The sequence below is a fragment of the Mastigoproctus giganteus genome, chromosome 12 (assembly GCF_048544385.1).
Source record: "Mastigoproctus giganteus isolate SK-2022 chromosome 12, ASM4854438v1, whole genome shotgun sequence".
NCBI lineage: Eukaryota > Metazoa > Arthropoda > Arachnida > Uropygi > Thelyphonidae > Mastigoproctus > Mastigoproctus giganteus.
In genome coordinates this window covers 71,183,011-71,206,888 of record NC_143586.1, presented here as the reverse complement: position 1 = coordinate 71,206,888, position 23,878 = coordinate 71,183,011, and the positions used below count along the sequence as shown (strand labels likewise).

The 23,878-nt window shown below is 38.6% G+C and overlaps 1 protein-coding gene and 1 long non-coding RNA gene across 3 annotated transcripts in view; one reads left to right on the top strand and one right to left on the bottom strand.

Annotated features, from left to right (window-relative positions):
• LOC150077179 (uncharacterized) overlaps positions 1-23,878 on the top strand; it is a 187,800-nt gene that overhangs the window by 27,992 nt on the left and 135,930 nt on the right. For both annotated transcript variants that reach the window (XM_090386991.1, XM_090386990.1), the window contains exon 2: positions 12,133-12,298. In XM_090386991.1, the coding sequence (XP_090243117.1) occupies positions 12,149-12,298 (150 nt within the window). In that variant the 5' untranslated portion in view covers positions 12,133-12,148. The remainder of the gene's footprint in view (positions 1-12,132; positions 12,299-23,878) is intronic.
• Positions 15,192-23,878, bottom strand: part of LOC150077178 (uncharacterized) — a 184,452-nt gene continuing 175,765 nt past the window's right edge. The window contains exon 3 of the long non-coding RNA XR_016547743.1: positions 15,192-15,273. This is a non-coding gene — a long non-coding RNA (uncharacterized LOC150077178). The remainder of the gene's footprint in view (positions 15,274-23,878) is intronic.

The window sequence follows — 23,878 nt, the reverse complement described above, 5'->3', positions numbered from 1 at the left end:
TGATAAAGTGGCTCCATATTATATCCCATTATGGTGACCTTTTATAACAAAAAAAAAAAAAAAAAAAAAAAAATTGGCACTGAGAGAAGCTGCTTTTTGCAGTTTCTCTCGGTGCGTGTTGGAAGGTAACAACTTGGTACAATACTGGGCATTTTCTGACCCACTTGAAGTCACGTGGATTCTTCCAGAAAACTGTGTTGCACTTAGTGTTGATAATGCCACTGTTATGTTGGGCCTAAAAACTGGAGTAGCAAGGGTATTAATTATCAAGTGCTAATTAATTTGTGCTGAAAAGGGGCTATATGTCTTCCTCTCTAAATGGATGAATATTTGATGTTATTACTACTATCTAGAATCAAGTTCCAAGGAGGAAATACAGGATTGAAATCATTTAAATTAATGCATGCCACTGAAGGGAAAAAGAGGTTTTGAAGCATGTGTGTACACACACATTGGCTGCCTTTGAGCAAGTTTTCAAACTGGTAGAATAGTGGTGACCTCTGATAAGACTGTTTAACGAAAAGGTTAGAAGTGGTGTGAAAAGCCATGTGAGCACTTTTTAAAATTGCTATTTTGAACAGAGCACCAAGCAGTCACTAGTTAGTAGCTGATTGGTTCCAAATTCAGTTTGTGATTCAAAACAAGTTTTGAAAAAATACAAATTAACAAACTCCTCATGGAAGAGAACGTAATATTAGCAATGCTGAGCAAGAGAGGCTGTTCAGCTAGGTGAAAAAAGAAAAACACATTTCGGATATCTTTCTGATGAAACATAGGAAATGCTTCTGACAGGCAAGTCTCTACACAGTGCTATTACTATAAACTAAACTTTTATTAATACAGGATATTATTTGAGGGGGACAAATTTTGTAAGGTGTCTTCCTTGAAGCAAACAATTGTTTGGTAAAAAAAAAAAGTAAAGTGCAGCCATTATCAACCCACTGTAGGATGGAAGCCTCCTCAACAATTCATGCTGAGAGAAAATGGACCATAATCTGCCACGCTGGTCCAGTGCGGGTTGGCAGATCGACCGTATTCAGCAGTCAGGGGCTTGAACCCCAGTCTGCTCAAAGAGCGTGTGCTACCGCACTCCCGCTCCTGCCCACTCGGCTACGGTATTAACAGACAATTCAAACAGAAATCCACGGATGAAAAATTGTAGGTAAGCCGATGTGTGAAAGCATATTCTATAGATAAACAATCATATGACTATTTCTTAATATAAAATGTGTTAATATAAAATGTTTTCAGTGAAATTTATCAAGTTCCAAGTCTGGATGTTAAACAGTTCTCCTGCTTTTTCTAAAAAAAATCCTCTCCTCTGCTAAATCTCTAGCTTTTTGAAAGTCAGAACATAGCAAGCTGTGTAATAGTGACTTTTTTTTTTATACAGAGTATTTCAAAAGTATTTGAAAAAAAAAAAAAAAAAAAATCTGGGATATACTGTATTGTCCAAAATAAGAAAAAATATATATATATTTATAAACATCCTGTAATCCAATTCTGAATGGTTACAGAGTTATGACTGCATTACCATTCAGAATGAATTAAAAATTTAATTTTAAATGATGAATAATAAAAAAACACATGTACCTAGTTTATTTCATATACAGGGTGATTCACTACCAGTGCGACAAACTTGCAGGAGGTGTAGGGGGCACAAAGACGAATCGGAATCACATAGCATTGCAAGGTCTGAAATGCCTTCGTCATGTGGTAGAGGACGTTGAACGGGAGGTCGCGTGAACAGCAATCCCGCTGGAAGTCAGCATTTGCGAACCCGTTCCCGAGGCAGTAGGATGGACGAGTATTCAAACGTTGAACCGGCCAACATGCACCTCGCGTATGGAGCTGCGGACTGTAACGGGCGCGCCGCTCTGCGCTTGTACCAGGAAAGTTTCCCGCACAGGCGTGCTCCTCATCATACGATTTTAATCGTATGATGAGAAGGTTACGTGAGACTGGTTGTTTCAGGAGAGGTACAATGAATTGAGAGCGAACGACGAGGATGCCAGACAATGAGGAGAATGTCCTACGTCTTGCCGAAGGCAATCTGAGTAAGAGTACTCGAGCGATAGGCCAACGATTGGGTATTTCCCAATCCACTGTATGGAGGATACTGTCAACAAACCAAACGAGATCATACCATCTGCAACGCGTCCAATCATTGGACCCTGCGGATTATCCACTCCGGAGGACTTTTGCTACTTGGTTTCTTCAACAGAAACAGTTCTCAAATGCTGACTTTCAGCGGGATTGCTGTTCACGCGACCTCCTGTTCAACGTCCTCTACCGCATGACGAAGGCATTTTGGACACTGCAATGCTATGTGATTCCGATTTGTCTTTGTGCCCCCTACACCTCCTGCAAGTTTGTCGCACTGGTATTGAATCACCCTGTATATGTGTGTGTGTGTGTGTGTGCGTGCGTGCGTGTGCGTGCGTGCACTTAGTGTTTTGTGACACTAAGTGTAACACAGTTTTCTGGAAGAATCCACTTGACTTCAAGTGGGTCAGAAAATGCCCAGTATTCTACCAAGTTGTTACCTTCAAGTTGTTACCTCACTGAAAAAAGCAGTTTCGCTCAGTGCCAATTTTGTTTTTTGTATGTGTGTGTGTATGTATATATATATGTGTGTGTGTGTGTGATATATATATATGTGTGTGTGTATATATACGCGCGCACACACACACAAGTATATATACAGGCCGGCCTCGATTAATTCGTCTTGCGAGCGCATCAAGCAAAACGGAAATGCGTTAATCAAATATAACAGTCAATAGGAAAAATTGATTGGTCCTTGACCTTCTGGAATGTCTATAAAGAATTTTAAAAATATCTTTTAAATAATTTTTTAACTGTATACAATGTAAAATATAATGAAAATAATTATGAAATTAAATGTTTATTGCATAAAACGGCGGTTTCCAAACTGTGCGCCGCGGAATATTTTAAATGTTCGAGGGAAACACAGCGATACTCGACATCTGTCGGACACTGTGCGAACTACTAGCTTCAGGTAGTTCACAGTTTCAACATTTCTTAAGTTGTTTGGACCTAACTACTAAACGGAACTGTTAGGTATTTCTTTTGGTCTGGGTGCGCCGTGAAAAAATTACTGAGACACTAAGGGCGCTGTGAACCGAGAAAGTTTGGGAACCTCTGACATAAAATACACAATGAAGAAATGACTATTGCGGAAATATTTGAACAGCGTTGACTTTCTCTTTTCATCAATCAATAGCCGACAACAATCTTCTCTGGGCCCTGGCGAAATAAATATCGCAGAGAACCTCAAACCTTTTGTTTGAGGTTCTCTGTGATACGAAAGATTTCATCAAGTTCTTTTACTGTTATCTCCTTTGCAGTAACATTTTCATCTGGCTCATTTAAAAATTTGAATTTTTAAATGCAAGTCTGCATTGACTTTATTAGCGGGAGACAAACGAGTAACACGCCTTCTTCTGATGGTTGATGGAACACACCGAGGCGGGCAGCAGGCAAACGTTTGTTTATTGCCCGTCCGATGCGCGGTAAGCTTAACGCCCGATTCAAATATTTTTCAACTATCACATAAAAAAAAGAAGATCGCGTTAACTGGAAATTTGCATCGTGTAAAGTGAAAAGTGGTATAATTTTTTCAAACAGTGGTAACGGAAACACGCGTTAATCGAACTCTCGTTATGCAAGGCCTGGCTGTATATATATATTATTTCTAGTTTATTTAATACATACATTGATATTATATACTTGGATCTTAGAAAGGCTTTTGATACTGTTGCACATGGAAGACTGCTGCACAAATTGGAGCAGTGTGGCATTGGAGGCAAATTGCTGCTATGGATAAAGGGCTGGTTGAGGGGGAGAAGACAGAGAGTGGTAATCAATGGACACTGCTCATTGTGGACTAATGTTATTAGTGGAGTCCCTCAGGGTTCAGTATTGAGTTTCTTTATTGTTTTCTGTATTTATAAATGATATTGATGATGGTATATCAAGCTTAATGTCCAAGTTTGCAGATGATACGAAGGTTGGCAGGGTTGTCAAGGACACTACTGACACTATGCTGCTGCAACATGATCTGGAAAGGTTGAGCAGATGGGCTGAGAGGTGGCAAATGAAGTTTAACATTGACAAATGTAAAGTACTACATATGGGAAACAGCAACCCCAGAGCAACGTATCAACTCTGTGGTACTACACTGACAGTGGTAGAGAATGAAAGGGACCTGACGGTGGTTGTGCAGGCAGATATGAAGTTCTCTGAGCAGTGCAGAGGGGGCTGCAAGAGTAGCTCATGGTGTATTGTCAATGATATATAGGAATTTTTCTAGCAGGGATAAGGAGGTGATTATTCCCTTGTATAAGGCAATGGTCAGGCCACACCTAGAGTACTGTATACAGGTCTGGAGACCTCATTTCAAGAAGGATGTAGAGCTGCTGGAACGAGTACAGAGAAGGGCAACAAGATTAGTGAATGGAACAAAGGGGTGCTCTTATGAAGAAAGGCTTAAGTTTTGCGAATTACAGTGTCTGGAGACTAGGCAGCAGCGAGGTGATCTGATAGAGGTGTACAAAGCCTTGAATGGTTTGAGCATGCTCAATGCTGATGGGATTCTTCCTCTTGCTCAGAATAATCACCTGAGAGGGCATAAATTCAAATTGAGGAAAGACAGATGTAGGATAGATGTGCAGAAATTTGCCTTTAGCCATCGGGTGGTTGGTAGGTGGAACAGACTTCCATCCCTTGTCGTGGAAGTTGATAGCCTAAATAAGTTTAAGGCTCGGCTGGACAGGTATTTCTAACGAACAGAGGGGTGAAGTGGAAGTGGTTATTTTTTATTTATTTTTTTTTTTTTGGCTGATGCTGCATAAGCTTGCTTTCTTGCATCAAATGCCTCTACTAATGCTAATGCTATATATATATGTACGAAATGGTAGCCGGTAAAAATATCCCTGGTAAAAATGGGTTGATTATACAGTCGAATTTTGTGATTCGGTGAAGGCGAGAGCGTTTTCTTTCTGATTGATTTGTGTCGTCGAGGGGGTCTTTGCGGAGGTAGGGTGTTTTCCCCCTATCCAACTGTTTTAAAATCGGTAAACGAGTTCGTGATTTAAAAACATCGTCAAGTGAGGAGAAACACCGTAGACGCTAACCGGTAAACAATACACGCAACAGCACTGGATTTGTTTTGTTCGATTTTCTAGCTGGCAGATTTGAATTTTGTAATGACTCTATAAACCTTCATTTAAAAAAAAAAGGGAGGAGGGAAGAAGCCAAATACAATGTTTCATGAAAACCGATTCACCGGGGATATTTTTTCCGGGACTCGTATGAAATACAGGCAGTTCCTCGCTTTACGAGTTTCCGGTGTACGAATTTTTTTTTTTTTTTTTTTAAGTATCAACAAAATCGAAAATATGAACATTAATTGCAAAAAAATGAATGTTAAACATTCATAAAATACCGCATTTCAAACCATGTGCGTAGCTATACAATACAGTGTATTCAGCTTTACGATATTAATCCGTTACCATCGTATCGCGAAAATATCTTAATGTGAATCCAATAACACATTGTTTTTTGGTAATTCATTTCACGACCTCGGAGGTTGAAATTTTTGCTATATAACTCTCTAAAAGGTTGTTTTTATAATGCAAATTGTATCAGTTACCAATTCAAATCACTACACTTTCATCGTTATCATACATTGTGTTATAAGAACCAATTTTGAATGGCATTGTGATATTTTTCTAAAGCACATTTCTGGAGTTCACTACCATAAAACAATTTGCACTTTCCGGTTTATTGGGCTTTTCTGTTACTGCAAGCAATTATAAATGGGTCGTAAACACCATGTTATTGCATTTGTGAAAATACCGATAGTTCGAATTGTGTGGGTTTTTACGTTATCATGGTGAAATGTATTTGCCTTTACTGAAATCTTCAATAGTATAAAAAAAAAAACAACAATAAATTTTCAGAATTTTCTCTTCATTCCTTTTTTCCTTTTTTTTAAAGCGTAAACTTGTTACTCCATGCAAATCGTGTTAGTTGCAATTTGTGCGTTTCGTTAAAAAATGCTTATGCATGCTATTGAAATTTATAAAGAAAAGAGATTATCTTGGACACAAACTTTTTTTTTGGCTGATGCTGCATAAGCTCATACACATGCTTTCTTGCATCACATGCCACTACTACTACTACTTCCAGCTCGGTGTTAGTCCAATCTATAACCCCAAAGGAGTATGTTAGCACTGGAACTGCATAGGTGTTTATTGCTTTAACTGTGTTCCCTTTCTTCAGCTTTGCTGCCCCGGTACCATTTTGGCGGTCTGGGTGCACAGTGTTCTTATTGCTTTGATCTAGCGTTTATTATAGTGATCTTAGTGCTTCCACAAGAGACTTCTTGTTTTACTGTGCAGTGACTACTGCTAACTGGTAGGCCTTACTTCCACGCAGTCCGGGGTGGGCGGCCAGCCGAGTCCTGGTCGGCTAAGTAGGCCTTGATCAGCGGACTTGTCGGTCAAAAGTGATCAGTGTAGTGTGGGAATCTTATTGGAATCGAACATTGTGTTCCAAGGCTATAAAACCATATAACTATATATACTTGTATTAATAAAATAATAAGAGGAGTTTACCTCAATATAGTACATAGAACCCTTCCGTATGATACCCTCCAGAAATTAAAACGGAAAAAACGAAAAAATCGACAACTTACCGGTACATTAGAGTAAAATATAAATAATTAAATAATCAATTTAACACAATTCAAATCAGTTTAAAACAATTAAAAATCAAATTAACGCAATTAAAAGAATCTAACAAAAATATTCAAAACGATTTTCCTTCCTAAAGCTGACAACGCTTTTCGACCGTATGTCGAGATCACAGGAATGAAGATTCCTGTGAATTTTGTCAGGATTTTGTCTCTGAGAAAGGCAACTCGAACCCTTGGGGACTGCCGTACCGGTTAGTGATGGAGAAGGTTCGACTTGAACAGGTCCAGCACACTGTTCTTGGGGGACTGAGCGAGACTCAGACCTGGAACGAGACGATGCTTACGGTTCTTCGTACGCTTTTTTCCCCGTTGACGATGTCGATGGGGAGACGGCAGAACAAATTGCTCTGCGTTTAGCTAACCAGAACTACTGTAGTTCTGGTACATCCACTGGGGTGTTTACTGTGGCTGAACTTGAGCAGTCTGTGAGAAGTATGCGAGACCATAGGGTTCCTGGCACTGACAATATTTCAGCCGAGATCCTGAAGGAATTTTTCAGACAATATCCTGACTTATTGTTGTCGATGTACAACCAGTGCCTTGAAGAGCACGTTTCCACAGAGTTGGAAAGAAGCCAAACTCGTCGTACTCCTGAAGGGAGACAATCGTGAGAGGACGGACCCGTCTTCTTATAGGGCCGATTGCCTTGCTATCTGTTCTGGGAAAGACGTTTGAGAGACTCATCATGAGTCGCTTGAACACAGTGTACAGAGACAAACACCAGGAGTCAGACTGGCAGTTCGGCTTCAGATTGGGCCGTTCAGCTGAGGACGCCGTGGTGAGACTGCTCTCGCTGGTTCGTAGCTTTGAGAGCAAATACTTCCTGGGCATTTTCCTCAATTTTAAGGGAGCTTTTGACCGCCACTGGTATGAAAGCATCTTATGCTGATTGAGACTTGTGGACTGTCCAAGTGATATCTACCGTCTGTTGCGTAGCTACTTTCAGGATCGAAGAGTGGCGGTTTATAACTGCTTCGAGAAAGTATATCACATGGTCTCCAGGAGGGTTCGGCAGGGCTCCATTATAGGCCCTTTTATGTGGAACTTCGTCTTAGATGAGTTATTAAACCAAGACTGGAATGGTGTGGTATAGCTTATGCAGACGATGTTGCCATACATGTGTGCGGTGACGCCCGATTAGAACTGGAGCAAAAAGCCAGTTGGGCACTGAACAGGATACAGACTTGGGCCTCGGTTCATAAGTTAATGATATCGCCGACAAAGTTGCAGTGCATGATGCTAAAGGTACTTTTCAGTCCAAATAGACATCCCACAGTAGGCCTTGGTGGGCTTTCCTTGGGTTTTGCACCAGTGATAAAGTATCTGGGAGTTAATCTGGATCAGAGACTGCGCTTTATTCCTCATGTGAAATACTTGAGGGACAAAATCAAGAAGCTGTATGGGAAGCTCAGGAGAATCACCCGAGCAGACTGGGGTATCAAAGGAAGGAACTTGGATATACTTTACAAGTGCCTCTTTGTCCCTATTATTACCTATGCCTGTGGAGCCTGGGGTCAGGCAATAGACAGATGCTTAGTGAGGCGCCACTTGATGGCTGCTCAACGGTTCGCATTGTTAGGTGTGACCAGAGCTTGCTGCACTGTCTCCACAGAAGCCCTACAGATTATAGCAGGTGCAGAGCCAGTCGATCTGCTGATCCCGGAGAGACTCCTAAGATACCGAACCAAGAATAACTTACCTATGGAATTGATGGATGTCCGTTGTTGCCCCGATGTGGGAAGAACTTACGGCAGACCCGACTTGAAGGTTGAGAGCAAGCGAATTTCTCTGGAAGTCCATCAACTTTGGCAAGAGTGTTGGACTACGTCCTCAAAGGGCAGAGTGACGTACGAGATGATGCCTGACATCTCGAAGTTAGAACAGATACGCAGATGGCCTAAGCTTGGAGTTTTTCAGGCTATGGTTGTCACAGGACACGGACTTCAGTTGTGGCTAAATCAACTAATGTGGCTAAGCCTTGCGGACAGTGATCACTGTCGTTGCGGGCAGATTGAGGATAGCCAGCATGTAATTTTTCAATGTCAACTATATGACATACCAAGGCAAAGGCTACTTAGCCAGTTAGGGGTATCCTCTCCCCATGAGATGCAGAAGCTCTTTGAGAATGAAAGTATATATAAAGTTTTCATAGTGTATCTTAAAAATGTAAATACTATTCGTAGTGCTCAGGGCACTACTTGAACCGATGGGTTCATTTTATTCCCGCATGCTTGTGGATGTTAGTTTTATATTGCAACTGCTTGTCATTGCTTATTTTGTATATTATGTACATGGTACTTTTGACCTCTAAATTGATGTATAAAAATATTTTTTTGACTTCTAAACTGACATAGTTTTCTAGATTGTGGTTTAGATCAAAGCAATCTGAATTCTATATACTTAGAGAGATTTAAATGTGGTGCAAATTATAAGGATAGTAGCGACCTGCCTCCACGGGGCTAGGGATGGTAAACTTCTGAGCAGTAGGGCGAGTCCTTGCGGCTTGGAACGCCAAATAGGTCGATGTAAATAGTTAAATTGCGTTGTTGAGCCTTTGCTCGGAAAACGCTCCAATGAGTGTAAATATGATGATGTTCAGCTTTGCTTTCAGCAGGCTTCTGAGTCTCTGATGGTGTTTTTCAGTCAGACGGGCCTTAATTTCCTAGTGCTGTAACTGCTGAGCCTGCATCATCCTCAAGTATTTGTAGGCTTCTCCCTCTGCCATGGCTTCGATTTCTTTACCAGTCTGCAGCTGGTAATTTCAGTTGACTAATTTTCCCTGGTGCAATCCGTGGATCTTGCATTTGTGTAGACCAAATTCCATCCTAATATCATTGCTGAATTCTTTGGTGATCTGGAATAGTTGCTGGAGGTGCTTGTCGGTTCCCTCGTAATGCTTGATGTCATCCATGTACATCAGGTAGGTGAGGGTGTACAGGTTTTTCCTTCCTTCTTCTTCTAATGGCGCCTCCGTAGCCAGGTGGGAAGGAGCAGCAGTGCGTAGCACACGCTTCTTGATTAGATCGGGGTTCGAGCCCGTCACCAACAAATATGGAGGATGCGGAAAGGTCAGGGAATGACCACCCCATATCCCGGAGCAACATGGCCTTAGTTGCTAATGCTCCTAAAAACCAAATAACAAACAAACTTTCCTTCTTTGAGGTTATATCCATACTTGCTACTGTTGAGCATGGTGGATAGCGGGTTAAGTGCTAGACAGAACCACAATTGGCTCAGGGCATCTCCCTGAAAGATTCCTCTCCTGATGGGAATTGGCCTGGTTGTGATGTTTTCTGCCTTAATGGTGGTACTCCATTTCAGCATCGTTTCTCCTAGGAAGTTTGTCACTATTGGATTGAACTTGTAGATGTTCAGTGCCTTTATTAGCCAGCTATGAGGTATGGAGTCGAATGCCTTGCGGTAATTGATGTAGATTGGGTACATGTTGCGGCGCTTCTTGTAGGCTTGCTCCCTAACCATGGCATCTATGGTTAATTGCTCCTTGCATCCTTTCTGCTGTTCGGCCATTATGTTCTGGCTCTCCAAGCGGTCTGATATCTTCCTGGTTATTATTATTATTGTTATTGAATTATTATTGATATTATTATTGTTAAAAAAAAAAAAAAAAAAAAAAAAAGAACAAAACCATTCCCAAGTTACCCTAAGAGAGAGGGAGAGAGAGAAAAGTAGAAAGGAATCACCAAGAAAGAGAAGAATGATGATATCCAGCTCAGGATCCTGGGTTTGCCAAGCCCATACCCACCAGATGTGAGCCCCTGCAGTGAACTTTTTGACTGTTAGGTCATTACATAAAAGTGACTCTAGTACTGAAACTTTTCAATGTCTTATTTAGAAGTGACTTGAGTCACTTCTAAAATAAGTCACTATTCAGCATAATAGTAGTAGTTGCCAGTGTGGGATTTAATTGAATCAGTGATTCAAGTCATTGGACATCCTGAGTGATTCAGTACCTGTCCTATCCAAGGGAAATGACAAGTAACATTTTTGTAAACGAATGATAATATGTGGTAAAGTGGTACAAATCAAATAACTGGGGTGGGGGAAAAACTTGTAGTTTGTGTAGGTATTAGGTAAATAATAGTTATTTCTGCACACCAAGTAATGAGTGCAAATTTATTTGGTTATTCTGAAATAGTAGAGTGATTAAGTAATTAGGCAGTATTTCTTAGTGCATTATATTCATTATACAAGCCAGTTGAAACCTGCCAAATGATTGTCTGATTGCTTAGGATTTCAACATAATGTTCATTTGGTAGTCTGTTTCAGCTGCTTGCTCCTATCACTGTCACTTTAGAATAACAACGTAACGTTCATTTGGTAGTCTGTGTCAGCTGCTTGCACTTATCACTAACCTCTATTATACTTCTCTCAGCTGTGGACTGTTCTTGGAGGTTGCTTACTGTATTTCAAAGGTCAGATCTAGGCCATTCTTTTGGGGGGGGGGGGGATAACAGTGTAAGAAAATAAATTGTGAGAAAATACCTTCACTGTTACTTTTGATATATTATTACAAGTGGTTTTAAAAACGTGCATAATTTCCCATTATCCCTCCTCACAAAATAGATCAGCCCTTGCATATTCTGTGTATTGATTGGACATTTTATTTCAAAAATTTATATTTAGACTTGAATCATGATATTTTGTCAGCCTGCTAATTTGACTAAAAATTTATTGTTAGTTTTTATTATTATTCTTAAAATACAAGAAAAATCCCAATGTTTTGTGTTTTAGTATTAATAGTGAGAAATGATGCAAGAAAGCAAGCTTATACAGATCAGCAAAAAAAAAAAAGACATGGCAGCACCCTTCCCATATCACCTGTCCATCTCCTCTAATAGTTTGTCTAGTTCTTCCTTGAATAAGTATTAGTAAACTTCCTGCAGTCAGAGGCATAGAAAGGCCATAAGTGTATCACATACAGTTCTACTTAAAATGTTGCCTTTGAGCACTACCCAATATGTATACAGCTCTACTTCAGTACTGGATGCTCTGCGATTTTCTACTTGAACATAGATCAAATGACCAAACACTGTTAGATTCACACTATATGAGGTTATGGACTTTTCAGCATCCCTGAATTTGAAAAGCCAAAATCAGTTTTAATTTATATAAATATGATTGTTTCAGTTTAAAAAACCATCATCAGTAATTAAGCAGTCAATACTTGTGATTTTAAAATATCTTCTTGAAAAACATTATTTAATGATTCCATACATATAATTGATAATACCTATAAACACATTATAAAAACATCCAGTTTCATTTCTCCATTATAAAAGTATTAATGATTTTTTGATATCCTTCCATCATTGTGATTTAATTCCTTATAGGAAGCTGTTGAATATTATGACTGGAATGGACATAAGTGTACCATCAAATAGAAAAATAGATGCACCATTAGGTGGTAGTACTGTAGAATATGAAATTTCAGTGTTAACTAATCATCAGGACTTCAAAACTACCTTGCATAAAGATGATGATGTCGTACATTTTTCAGTGAGTAAATTATTTTATGTTCTATTTGTAGATGACACAAGAATGTTGTATAGAAATCTTCTCTGATCATATAAAATTCTTTTAAACTAAAATAGTTTCTCTCAAAATTTTTCTGTAAGTTTTAAAATTCTTAAAAGAGAAATGCATACAGAGTGAAGTTGCCAATGATGAAGCCTATGACTTGGAGGTCAAACAGAGGATGACACATTGTGACCAATGGTCCAGGGGGATATATTATGCTATATTTAGGAACAAAATTTGTAATGGTGCCCAGTGACATAGTGAAAACTTAAGGCCCCCTTATAAAACTGATCAGGCTAACTCTCATCACCACAAAAGTGATTGGGGTCCACCTTTAGTAAAAAATATTATTCTTTGAGTTTAACCTACTATAATTTATATTTCAGTACAATTGTAATTTCTTTTAGATGTTTTGTTTTCTGTGATACCTCCTTGCTGTACAGTGTTTGGTCTTGTGAGATCTTCCACTGTGCCACAGCAGGTGGCCTAGTGGAATACCTCATAAGACACACACTCCATACATATATTTGTCACTTTTTCCCTTGGTTTGTATAGGACAGGACCATCAGTTACACATTCAAGATCTGCCATTCCAATCAGTCATTCATTAGAAATTCAGCAACCTCCTTTTCCTACAAAATTAACAGCTAAGAAATGCTTTCTCATGTGTAGTAAGGATGGGTGTTGATTTATACAATGCAACTTCGATATAACGTGGGTGTCAGGCGACAACTTTAATACTGGTTAGTGTTATAAACAAAGTGTGTTATAGCTGAAAAAATTTTACCACTTTTTTCCCCCCAGTTTTTTAACATAAATACTCTTTACTTAATAAATAAATACTTTATTTACTAATGTTTTATGAGTATACAAACTAAAAGACAAAGTATTAAAGGCTATATCATTCCCTTTACATTCTAGTAATATACAATGCTGTTATAGACTTACATTTTACACATCCGTTTTGAAATTAGTCATGTAATTTAGTTTGCCAGAACTGACAGCATTTTTTCAGTACATAATTCTTAATAGTAGTCTGATGCAATAAATGAAGATGTTAACTATCACTCTGACATTCTAATCATGCCAGCCATCGTCACATTAATGTTTGCAAGCACTTTATTAATTTCAGTGTGCTTTGCCCTTACATGAGTCATTCACATTATCTTCTAAGTCACTCCCTATGTCATCAGCTTTCTGTTTGTCAATTGTCTTCCTACTGTTCACAGAAGCTGCAATTGCTTCCTTCCCCAAGTAATGCATAACTGGAGCTTCTACATCCACCTCAATCCAAGCAGGGCATGAATGGAGAGAGCGATCTACACCCATTGCCACCGCATATATTCCCTACTATCCAGGCTTAACTGAGCGTATAACTCGGGTGTTGTGTGATTGCCAGACACACTGTGTGTAGCTACTAGTGCAGAGTTGCACACAGTTGTGTGTAAGTGGGTCATATACGAGATAAAATGCTCGGATTGTGGGGAAATGTTATGTTGGTGAAACAAAGCATTGGTTTAAAGATTATATGGGGGAGCACATCAGTGTGATAAAGACCATGGATTATGGGAGGTCTGCTGTGGCAGAGAATTTTTGGGAGGAGAATCATCAAATCTCTCCTGACGAAGCTGTTAATCATCGACCAGTCACAGATTTTGGGACAGCAAGTAGCTTGAGAGTTGCGAATTTGCTCCTCTGAGCATAACATTATTAATAGAGACATGGGAGTCCGCATTCACTCCCCTCTTCAAAGCTTTTGGTTCTTATATGGGATGAAAGGTTCCGCTTGGCATGCTCCCAAGCCATTTCCAGTTCCAGTGCGCATATGGAGAGTACTGTCTATGCTCCTGTGGAAATAAATGCTGTGAACCGTGAGCCTGCTGATATCTAAGGATGTACTGTACATTAAACTTTACTGTTGATAAAGGAGGCAGATGCCTCTGAAAGCTTCGGTGTTTTATTGCTTTTATTTTATCCCATGATCTACATTGTTTTATTTCATTGTACAGACAGCGTATCTTATTTTATCAGTTTTATCCAGCTTAATTATACTATTCATTTTACCTTATTATTATTAACAATTTTCATTTATTTTATTTTATTTCAATAAAAGTTTATAACGGTTGTGTAGTATCGTTGCAGTGATTATGAAAATAGCTCCAACACTTGGATGAAAAGTGATACTTTTACTTCATGGTTCGAAAGTAAGTTTATACCAGTGGAGAGATGGCACTTGCTTTTCAAAGCACTTGAAGAAAAAGCTGTGCTATTGTTGAATCACTACCCAGCTCATCCTTTGACCAATGTCCTGAAATTAAAAGACAGCAAGATCAGAATCTCATTTCTGCCAAGGAACACAACTGCACTAATTCAGCCCATGGATCAGGGCATTATTCGAGCCTTCAAAAACTGCTGGTAAAAACGTACTACAGATGAGTACGTTACCAAGTATGTTACAAGCAGCCTTTGATTATTTTTTTGAAAATGCTGCCACTAATTCAAGGTTATTATTAGTAATCTCATCTTTAGTACGTTTTTACCAGCAGTTTTGAATTGCTGTTGAGCTTACTTTCTCCCATGCTAATCCAGTATTGTATGCAACTTTTTTCAGTGTTAATCTTTTCAGAAATTCTATAACTTGAATTTCTGAGTTCACAACACCAGCAAGTAGCCCACCACGATAGTAGATTTTGAAGGCTCGAATAATGCCCTAATCCATGGGCTGAATTAGTGCAGTTGTGTTCCTTGGCAGAAATGAGATTCTGATCTTGCTGTCTTTTAATTTCAGGACATTGGTCAAAGGATGAGCTGGGTAGTGATTCAACAATAGCACAGCTTTTTCTTCAAGTGCTTTGAAAAGCAAGTGCCATCTCTCCACTGGTATAAACTTACTTTCGAACCATGAAGTAAAAGTATCACTTTTCATCCAAGTGTTGGAGCTATTTTCATAATCACTGCAACGATACTACACAACCGTTATAAACTTTTATTGAAATAAAATGAAATAAATGAAAATTGTTAATAATAATAAGGTAAAATGAATAGTATAATTAAGCTGGATAAAACTGATAAAATAAGATACGCTGTCTGTATAATGAAATAAAACAATGTAGATCATGGGATAAAATAAAAGCAATAAAACACCGAAGCTTTCAGAGGCATCTGCCTCCTTTATCAACAGTAAAGTTTAATGTACAGTAAATCCTTAGATATCAGCAGGCTCACGGTTCACAGCATTTATTTCCACAGGAGCATAGACAGTACTCTCCATATGCGCACTGGAACTGGAAATGGCTTGGGAGCATGCCAAGCGGAACCTTTCATCCCATACAAGAACCAAAAGCTTTGAAGAGGGGAGTGAATGCGGACTCCCATGTCTCTATTAATAATGTTATGCTCAGAGGAGCAAATTCGCAACTCTCAAGCTACTTGCTGTCCCAAAATCTGTGACTGGTCGATGATTAACAGCTTTGTCAGGAGAGATGTGATGATTCTCCTCCCAAAAATTCTCTGCCACAGCAGACCTCCCATAATCCATGGTCTTTATCACACTGATGTGCTCCCCCATATAATCTTTAAACCAATGCTTTGTTTCACCAACATAACATTTCCCCACAATCCGAGCATTTTATCTCGTATATGACCCACTTACACACAACTGTGTGCAACTCTGCACTAGTAGCTACACACAGTGTGTCTGGCAATCACACAACACCCGAGTTATACGCTCAGTTAAGCCTGGATAGTAGGGAATATATGCGGTGGCAATGGGTGTAGATCGCTCTCTCCATTCATGCCCTGCTTCTCGGATACATTTATCTGTGACCCTCTGGGGGTAGCCGCGTTTCCCGAGATCTGCTGTGCCACATTTAATTTCTTCCTTTCTATCCTCGGAGGTGCTGCATTGGGACCCAGCCCTATACAGTAATGCCCTAATGATACTATTTTTGTGGTGGTTGGCTTGTGCTGTATTGTAATGTGTATTGGCCCTGGCACATGGGTTTCCTGTACACACTGGTTTTCACTCTAGGGGCCTCCCCCCCATGTACCAACACATCAAGAAAAGGGAGGGTACCCTCTACTTTCACTTCCGAGGTGAACTGAATAAATGGGGAGAAGCTATTGTGGAAAACAAGCACCTCATCCTCTCTTCCCCCCCTCCGAATAATTGTGAATGTATTGTTGACATATCAATTCCATGCATGCATGGGGAGAACAGACCCATCAAAAATCTTGGACTCTAGCTCCTCCATAGCTAAATTTACTATGACAGCACTAATAGGGGAGCCCATCGCTGCACCATGAACCTGCTTATACAGTGTGGTTTGAAATAACATGGTGATACTGGAGATACACAGCTCCATCCCACTACAAATATCCTCCACACTTAACGGAGTCCTATCCCTTAAGGCAGTGGTTCTCAAACTTTTTAATGTGAAGACACCCTAAATCCATTATGAAAAATTCCCGGCAGCCCCAGCACCGGGTTCATGGGTGCTGGCAGAATATTTTGTAAGGTGCATGTGGAAGGATAATGAGGAAATTTTTTTTTTGAAAAATGCATGAAAAAAACTTTTGGCTTTTTGGTACAGGATTTTTAAACAATTTTTTTTATTTAAAAATTGGCCTCACTGCATTTTATACACAATTTCTATATCTCTAAGAATAATAAATTGTATGAAAAAAATCTAAATTAAAGAAATAATATTCGATTGTTTTTCATACTTATTTTAATGTTTTTAGAACAATAAGTACTTTCTAATTTATATCCAGAAACTAAATAATTCAAAATTAAAAAAAAAAAAAACAATACAAAATTATATTGAAATTTTATTAATTTTAGGAAAAAATGCTTATTACAATAAAAATATATTCTTAAAAAGAGAACAAAACATAAAACAATTAATGTGAATCATGTGCTTGATTCGATTTACATAGTTTGTTTATATTTGGTTGTATTTTAGACAAACATACTCGTATTTCATTTTTAACCGACTTCAGCCTTTCCCTCTTTTTAGTTTTGATATTAACTAGTGTAGAAAACCCAAGTTTGCACAAGTACGAGGTAGAAAATTGTACCAAAACTTGAAGTGCTCTGGCTCCTATGTTGGGATATTCCTTCTTAATTAATATCCAAAAGGATTCGAGTGAAATTTCAGAGTACTTTAATTGCAACGTATAGTCATTGCAAATTTGTATTAATTCCTCTTCTTCTTTAAGGCTTAACTCCATTTCATTAGATGTCAATTCAACAAACGGATTTCATTCATATCCAGTCAAAACTGTCGATAGATACATCAGGAAAATAAGGTCAAATCTGTTCTTCTAGTGATGTTAAGTGTTCAGAAATTAACTTCTTTATATTTTTATTTTTTGTTGCAGCTGTCTTTGAAAACATTTCCATGTTGACTTTGTTAACTTTAATTTTCCAAAATTTTACCCTGTCTTTAAAAGTGGCAGTTTTATCAGATTTTAATAAATTTTAATCTCTTCCTTGCATACAGGAATTTACATTATTCAATTGTTCAAATATATCTGTTATATAAGCGAATTTTGTACACCAAAAATCATTTTTCAACAATTGACAAAATTCACGCTTGTTTTCTTGTTCAAAAAAAAGTGAGTATTTCTACTTTTAATTCGAGGCGTCTCCATAGCCAGGTGGGAAGGAGCAGCAGTGCGTAGCACACGCTTCTTGATTTGACCGGGGTTCGAGCCCGTCACCACCAAATACGGAGGATGCGGAAAGGTCAGGGAATGACCACTGCACCGGAGCAATATGGCCTTAGTTGCTAATGCTCCTAAAAACCAAAAATAACAAATAACTTTTAATTCGTAAACACGACTCAATACTCATCCTTTGGACAGCCATCTGACATCAGTATGAAGAAGATCCAAGTTCTTCACACAGTTTTGAGAGGCCTGCTCTTAATATAATTAACCATCTTAATTATTTCATTTAGGACAGTTAGTAATTCCTCTCCTAGTGTTTTTGCGATTAAAGCTTGTCGATTTAAAAAACAATGAGTAGATATGATATTCTTATTTTCTTTATTGGCTAGTGATAAAAAACCCTTTAATGACCCAACCATGGACGGAGCCCCATCTGTGCATATTCCCACACATGATTCCCATGATACATCTATAAATTTGAAATATTCATTAAAAACATCTTTACCTGTCGTGGTTTGTTCTGATTCTTTGCAACATAAAAATTGTTCTATTATTTTATCATTTTCAATAATACAAACAAATGCCAGTAGTTGGGCTTTACCTCTAATATCTATAGATTCTTCTACTTGTAATGCAAATATAGGAGATTCTTTAATTTTAGAAGAAACAGTTTTTTCAATATTATCTGACATATCGCAAATACATCTGCGAATCGTATCATCAGACAAATGAATTTTCTTTAATTCTTCTTCTATCCCAAACATTGTTTTACAAATTACTGCACAGGCGGGGAGAATTAGTTTCTCTTCAATAGTATGTGGTTTCATTTCTTCGGCTATTATTTCATCCACTTAATAACTAGCTTCTTGTGCTCGCTCAGCAACTTTAAATTTTTTTATAAAACTAGCACTTTGTTTTTTTTTGTGATTTTAATAATCTTTTGAAGTAATCTGGCATCTAATTAGAAAGGTTACTATGCTTTGTAGTGAAATGTCATGATAATTTGCTTGGATTCATAGCATCATTTGCTAATATTACTTCACAAACAATACACATAGGATTAGGTGCAAAACTATCACCACACCATGTAAACCCCATTTCTAAGTAACTGTCTTGATACATACGATTTTTTTTTCTTTTTTATAGTTGAACTTGTGCTTACTTCAGTTTTTCTGCTGCTCTGTGAAGAATCTTCATTGTATGCCACTATTTCTTGATTCAAATGTTCATTACTATCTTGATTTTTTTCTCTTTTTAATAATAAAGTTTTCCGTGGCCACTGTTTTAAAGTATTTGAAATAGAAATATTAACTAAAATTTTAGCGTGCAAAACATGCTCGATTATATGCACAACTAGGCACACTGATATGACAAAGGAGGAATGCAAGCTAAGGGCTAAGATCCGCCAAGCGAGTATGAGCATTCACAGCGGCACTGTGCTGTTTCAAATACAGTGTACGCGATGGCCAGCTTGGCTGTTCTGTATATGTAGGTGTATGTACATAAACACTGATGTGGTCAGCAATTATTTCATGATGACTTCTAATTTACACGGTTGCATGAAAATCAACGACCTTTGTAGCGAGGGCCACGGTGTAAGCCGATGCTAAATTTGACGTTGCGGCACCCACTTTTAGAACCACTGCCTTAAGGTATAATCTTTCTCTAATGCCACACGTGCACATTTCACCCCATGATTGATAGGAATACATGTAAACAAGGATACCACATCAAATGACACCATGGTCTCACCCTCTTCTATAACCTGATCCCTTTCAAATTGTACAAAGTTTCCACTATCCCTGATAGTAAAATCGGAACGTCCAACAATAGGAGAAATTAGTCTGGCTAAGAACCTGGATGAAGCATCTGTAGGGCTACCTATAAACAACATAATCAGCCTAAGTGGAGCCCCCGCTTATGAATCTTTGGTAGGCCATAGAACCTAGGTAGTTGGCATGAAAGTGTCCAATAAAGATGTTTATTGGACACTTGGCATGCAGGGATCACCATTGACCTTCCTTTATCCACTGGCAAAACCACAATGCTATCGTCTTGTCTCAGCTCCTTAAGCACCTTCATCTGGCTAATGCTAAGATTGGAGGAAGCTGCCCGAGCCTGACTCAAAATCGCTGAGGTTCTTGTACGGATATCATTACCCACGACCATTGGTAATTTACTCACAGCTCTTTCGATGCCCATAGCCATTTCTGCTATTGGTGGATTTGGATCACTGCAAATCTAGATTTAAAACCCCCTCTTGTTCTTTTGTTAATTGCTTGCTGCTCAAATTACATATAAAGTTACAGGTCACATTCCCATTTCTAACATTATGTTCGGCCATGGCCTCCTCCATTAATCTATTGAACTTGCCTGCTTGCCTTTGTAAATATCTGAAATTCAGGCTGCTTTGGCCAATGATACCCTTCTAATAAGCAAAAGGTGTGCAGGAGTCACACTACCACTTAAATTACACAAAACAAACCTTTTTGTCTCTTAATATAGTTCAGCCTACTATGTAACTTTCCAATCCAAATGTTTAACACTTTATTCTGGTATCCTTGTCAGCACACAACAGACGATCATCCTCAAAGGGCAACAACACAGAATCCACAGGTCATAAGACCATATGCTTTGCAACGACGCGCAAATCTCAAATGCTGTCTCTGCTTGGCTTCACCAACACTGAACTGCTGAAATTCTCGGATGTACCAGAACACAGGTTGGCCATAAACCATAACCAATTCTTCAAATAGGCCTCTGGGGTTGGGAATGTTCATGTTCATAATGACTGCAATGATACTACACCAACCATTGTAAACTTTTATTGAAAAAAAATAAATTAAAATTGTTAATAATAATAAGATAAAATAAGTGAAATTAATAGTATAATTAAGGATAAAACTGATAAAATAAGATAGTCTGTACAATAAAATAAAAATAAAATATATACAATGAAATAATGTAGATCACGGGATAAAAGCAATAAAACACTGAAGCTTTCAGAGGCATCCACCTCCTTTATCAGCTGTAAAGTTTGATGTACAGTACATCCTTAAATATAAGCAGGCTCACGGTTCACAGCATGTGTTTCCACAGGAACATATCCACCAAGATACCGAAGAAATAGAGCCTCCATGGTCCACTTTTAAAACTTTGTGATGACTTTTTTCGAAAATGGGGAAAACAGGCGCTGAACAATGAAAATATACAGCAGCTACATTTAGCTCATGCATCAGCAAACAAACACTGCCTGCAAATATATACTGATGGATCCAAATCTGATACAGATGTGGGTGCTGCAGTAGTTCTTCCCACTTGTGCAATCTCTCAAAAACTTTTCCCAAGTTGGTATTTACACCGCTGAACTTCATGCAATAAAAATGGCTATCGAACACGTCAAAAACAGATATAATGAAGAGATAATAATCTATACCGATTCCTTGAGTGCAGTAACCTCTTTACAACATTAAATGTCCGAACTCTCACCCAATCCTGAAAGAAATCAGAGCAGAGTTAATTAATCTAACAGAGCATAACGCAGACGTAAGATTCTGCTGGATTCCCGGGCATGCTGGAATCCAGGGAAATGAAAAAGCAGATCAAGCAGCAAAAAATCCAATCAACCCAGTGTCTTCACTTGCCTCGTTTCCTTATATGGACTGTAAACTCATCATAAAACAGTTATGTATTGACCAATGGACATCACAATGACAGGAACAGACCCATAACAAACTTTTCCGAATAAAGCAAAAGCCACAATACTGGAAATCTAGTTTGCGATTAAACAGACGAGAAGAGGTTGTCCTTGCAAGGACACGCATTGGCCATTCCCATCTGACCCACCTCCATTTGTTGACAGGGGATGAACCTCCTCACTGTCATCATTGTTCTGCCCTACTTACAGTGAAACACATTCTCCTCGAGTGTCCCTACAATCATGCTGCTCGACTAACAAATTTTAAATCGGTTTTAACTCAAAACAATTCATTAGAGATGAACCATATTCTCAATGATGACGCAAATTTATCCGATTTATTTAATTTTTTAAACAAATTCATTTATATGAACTTATCTGACATATGACTGGAAAAAAAAATAATAAAATAATAAAAAAATATATATATATCGTTTGCAGAATTACTGTGACAGGCACAATTTGGCCTTAGTTGCCCTTGTGTGAAGGCGTCTCCGTAGCCAGGTGGGAAGGAGCAGCAGTGCGTAGTACACGCTTCTTGATTAGACCGGGGTTCGAACCCGTCACCACCAAATACGGAGGATGCGGAAAGATCAGGGAATGACCACCGCATATCCTGGAGCAATATGGCCTTAGTTGCTAATGCTCCTAAAAAAAAAAAAAAAATAACAATAACAAGTTGCCCTTGTGCCAATAAACTTCCATTAAACCAACCATCCACAGGAACATGGGCGGTACTTTCTATATGCGCACTGAAACTGGAAATGGCTCGAGAGCCTGCCACGCGGAACCTTTCATCCCATCCAAGAACCACAGCTTCGAAGAAGGGATGAATGTGGACTCCCCTGTCTCTGTTAATAGTGTTACGATCAGAGGAGCAAATTTGGAAGCTCTCGGAGCCACTTGCTCTCCCAAAATCTGTGTGACTGGTTGACGATAATAGCTTTGTCAGGATTTGATGGTTCTCCTCCCAAAAATGTTTTGCCACAGCAAACCTCCTATAATCCGTAGTCTTTATCGCACTGATATGCTCCCCCATACAATCTTTAAACTGATGCTTTGTTTCACTAACATAACATTCCCCGCAATCTGGGCATTTTAACTCCTATACGATCCCACTTACACATTCCATAGGTATGGGGTCCTTAACCTTTGACACAACTGTGTGCAACCTCCGCCCTGGTAGCTGTACACAGCATGTCTGGAAATCACACAACACCTGAGTTATATTCTCAGTTAAGCCCTGATAGTAGAGAACGTATGCGGTGGTAATCTCTGTCTGTGCCCTATTTCTCGGATACATTTATCTGTGACCCTCTGGGGGTAGCCACATTCCCTGAGAGCTGCTGTGACATGGTTCACATGCTGGGAACCGTGAGCCTGCTGATATTTAAGGCTGTACTGCACGTTAAACTTTACTGTTAATAAAGGATGCGGATGCCTCTGAAAGCTTTGGTGTTTTATCGCTTTTTATCCTGTGATCTACATTATTTTATTTTTATTTTATTGTACAGACAGTGTATCTTATTTTATCAGTTTTATGCATCTTAATTATACTATTCATTTTACTTATTTTATCTTATTATTATTAACAATTTTCATTTATTTTATTTTATTTCAATAAAAGTTTATAATGGTTAGTGTATCATTGCAGTCATTATGAACATGAACATTCCAAACCCCAGAGGCCTATTTGAAGTAAAGAAGACGAGATTACACATAAATGTGCTTAAAACATCAGGGACTTCATCTTTTACCAGTGCACAATGGCTTTAGCTTGTGATTTTATAATTTCCAGTCTTGTTTGTGTACACTAACATAGTAATTCTCTCCTTGTTAATTTTCATGTTCACTTTGATGGGTGCCTTTTTAATTCCAGTGACTAGTTAGGGAGAACTGTGTTATTTTGTCACAGTTGTACAACTGTTCAACTGTGAATTCACCATTTCGAATCCCATTACGTAGAAATTCAGGAAATGCTTCTGCTGCTAAAATACCACCAAATGCAGATTTGCCTACATGATTAACCTGGGATTTTCCATGACAAGCCTTCCATCTTCAAAGCCACCCTTCAGAAGCTTTAAATGTATCATCATTTCCACCAAGTATCTTATGAAATTTAAGTGCTTATGCTGTCAAAATTATCTCATTTATCAGCACCCCTTCACTATGCTACTGTAGAAATCACT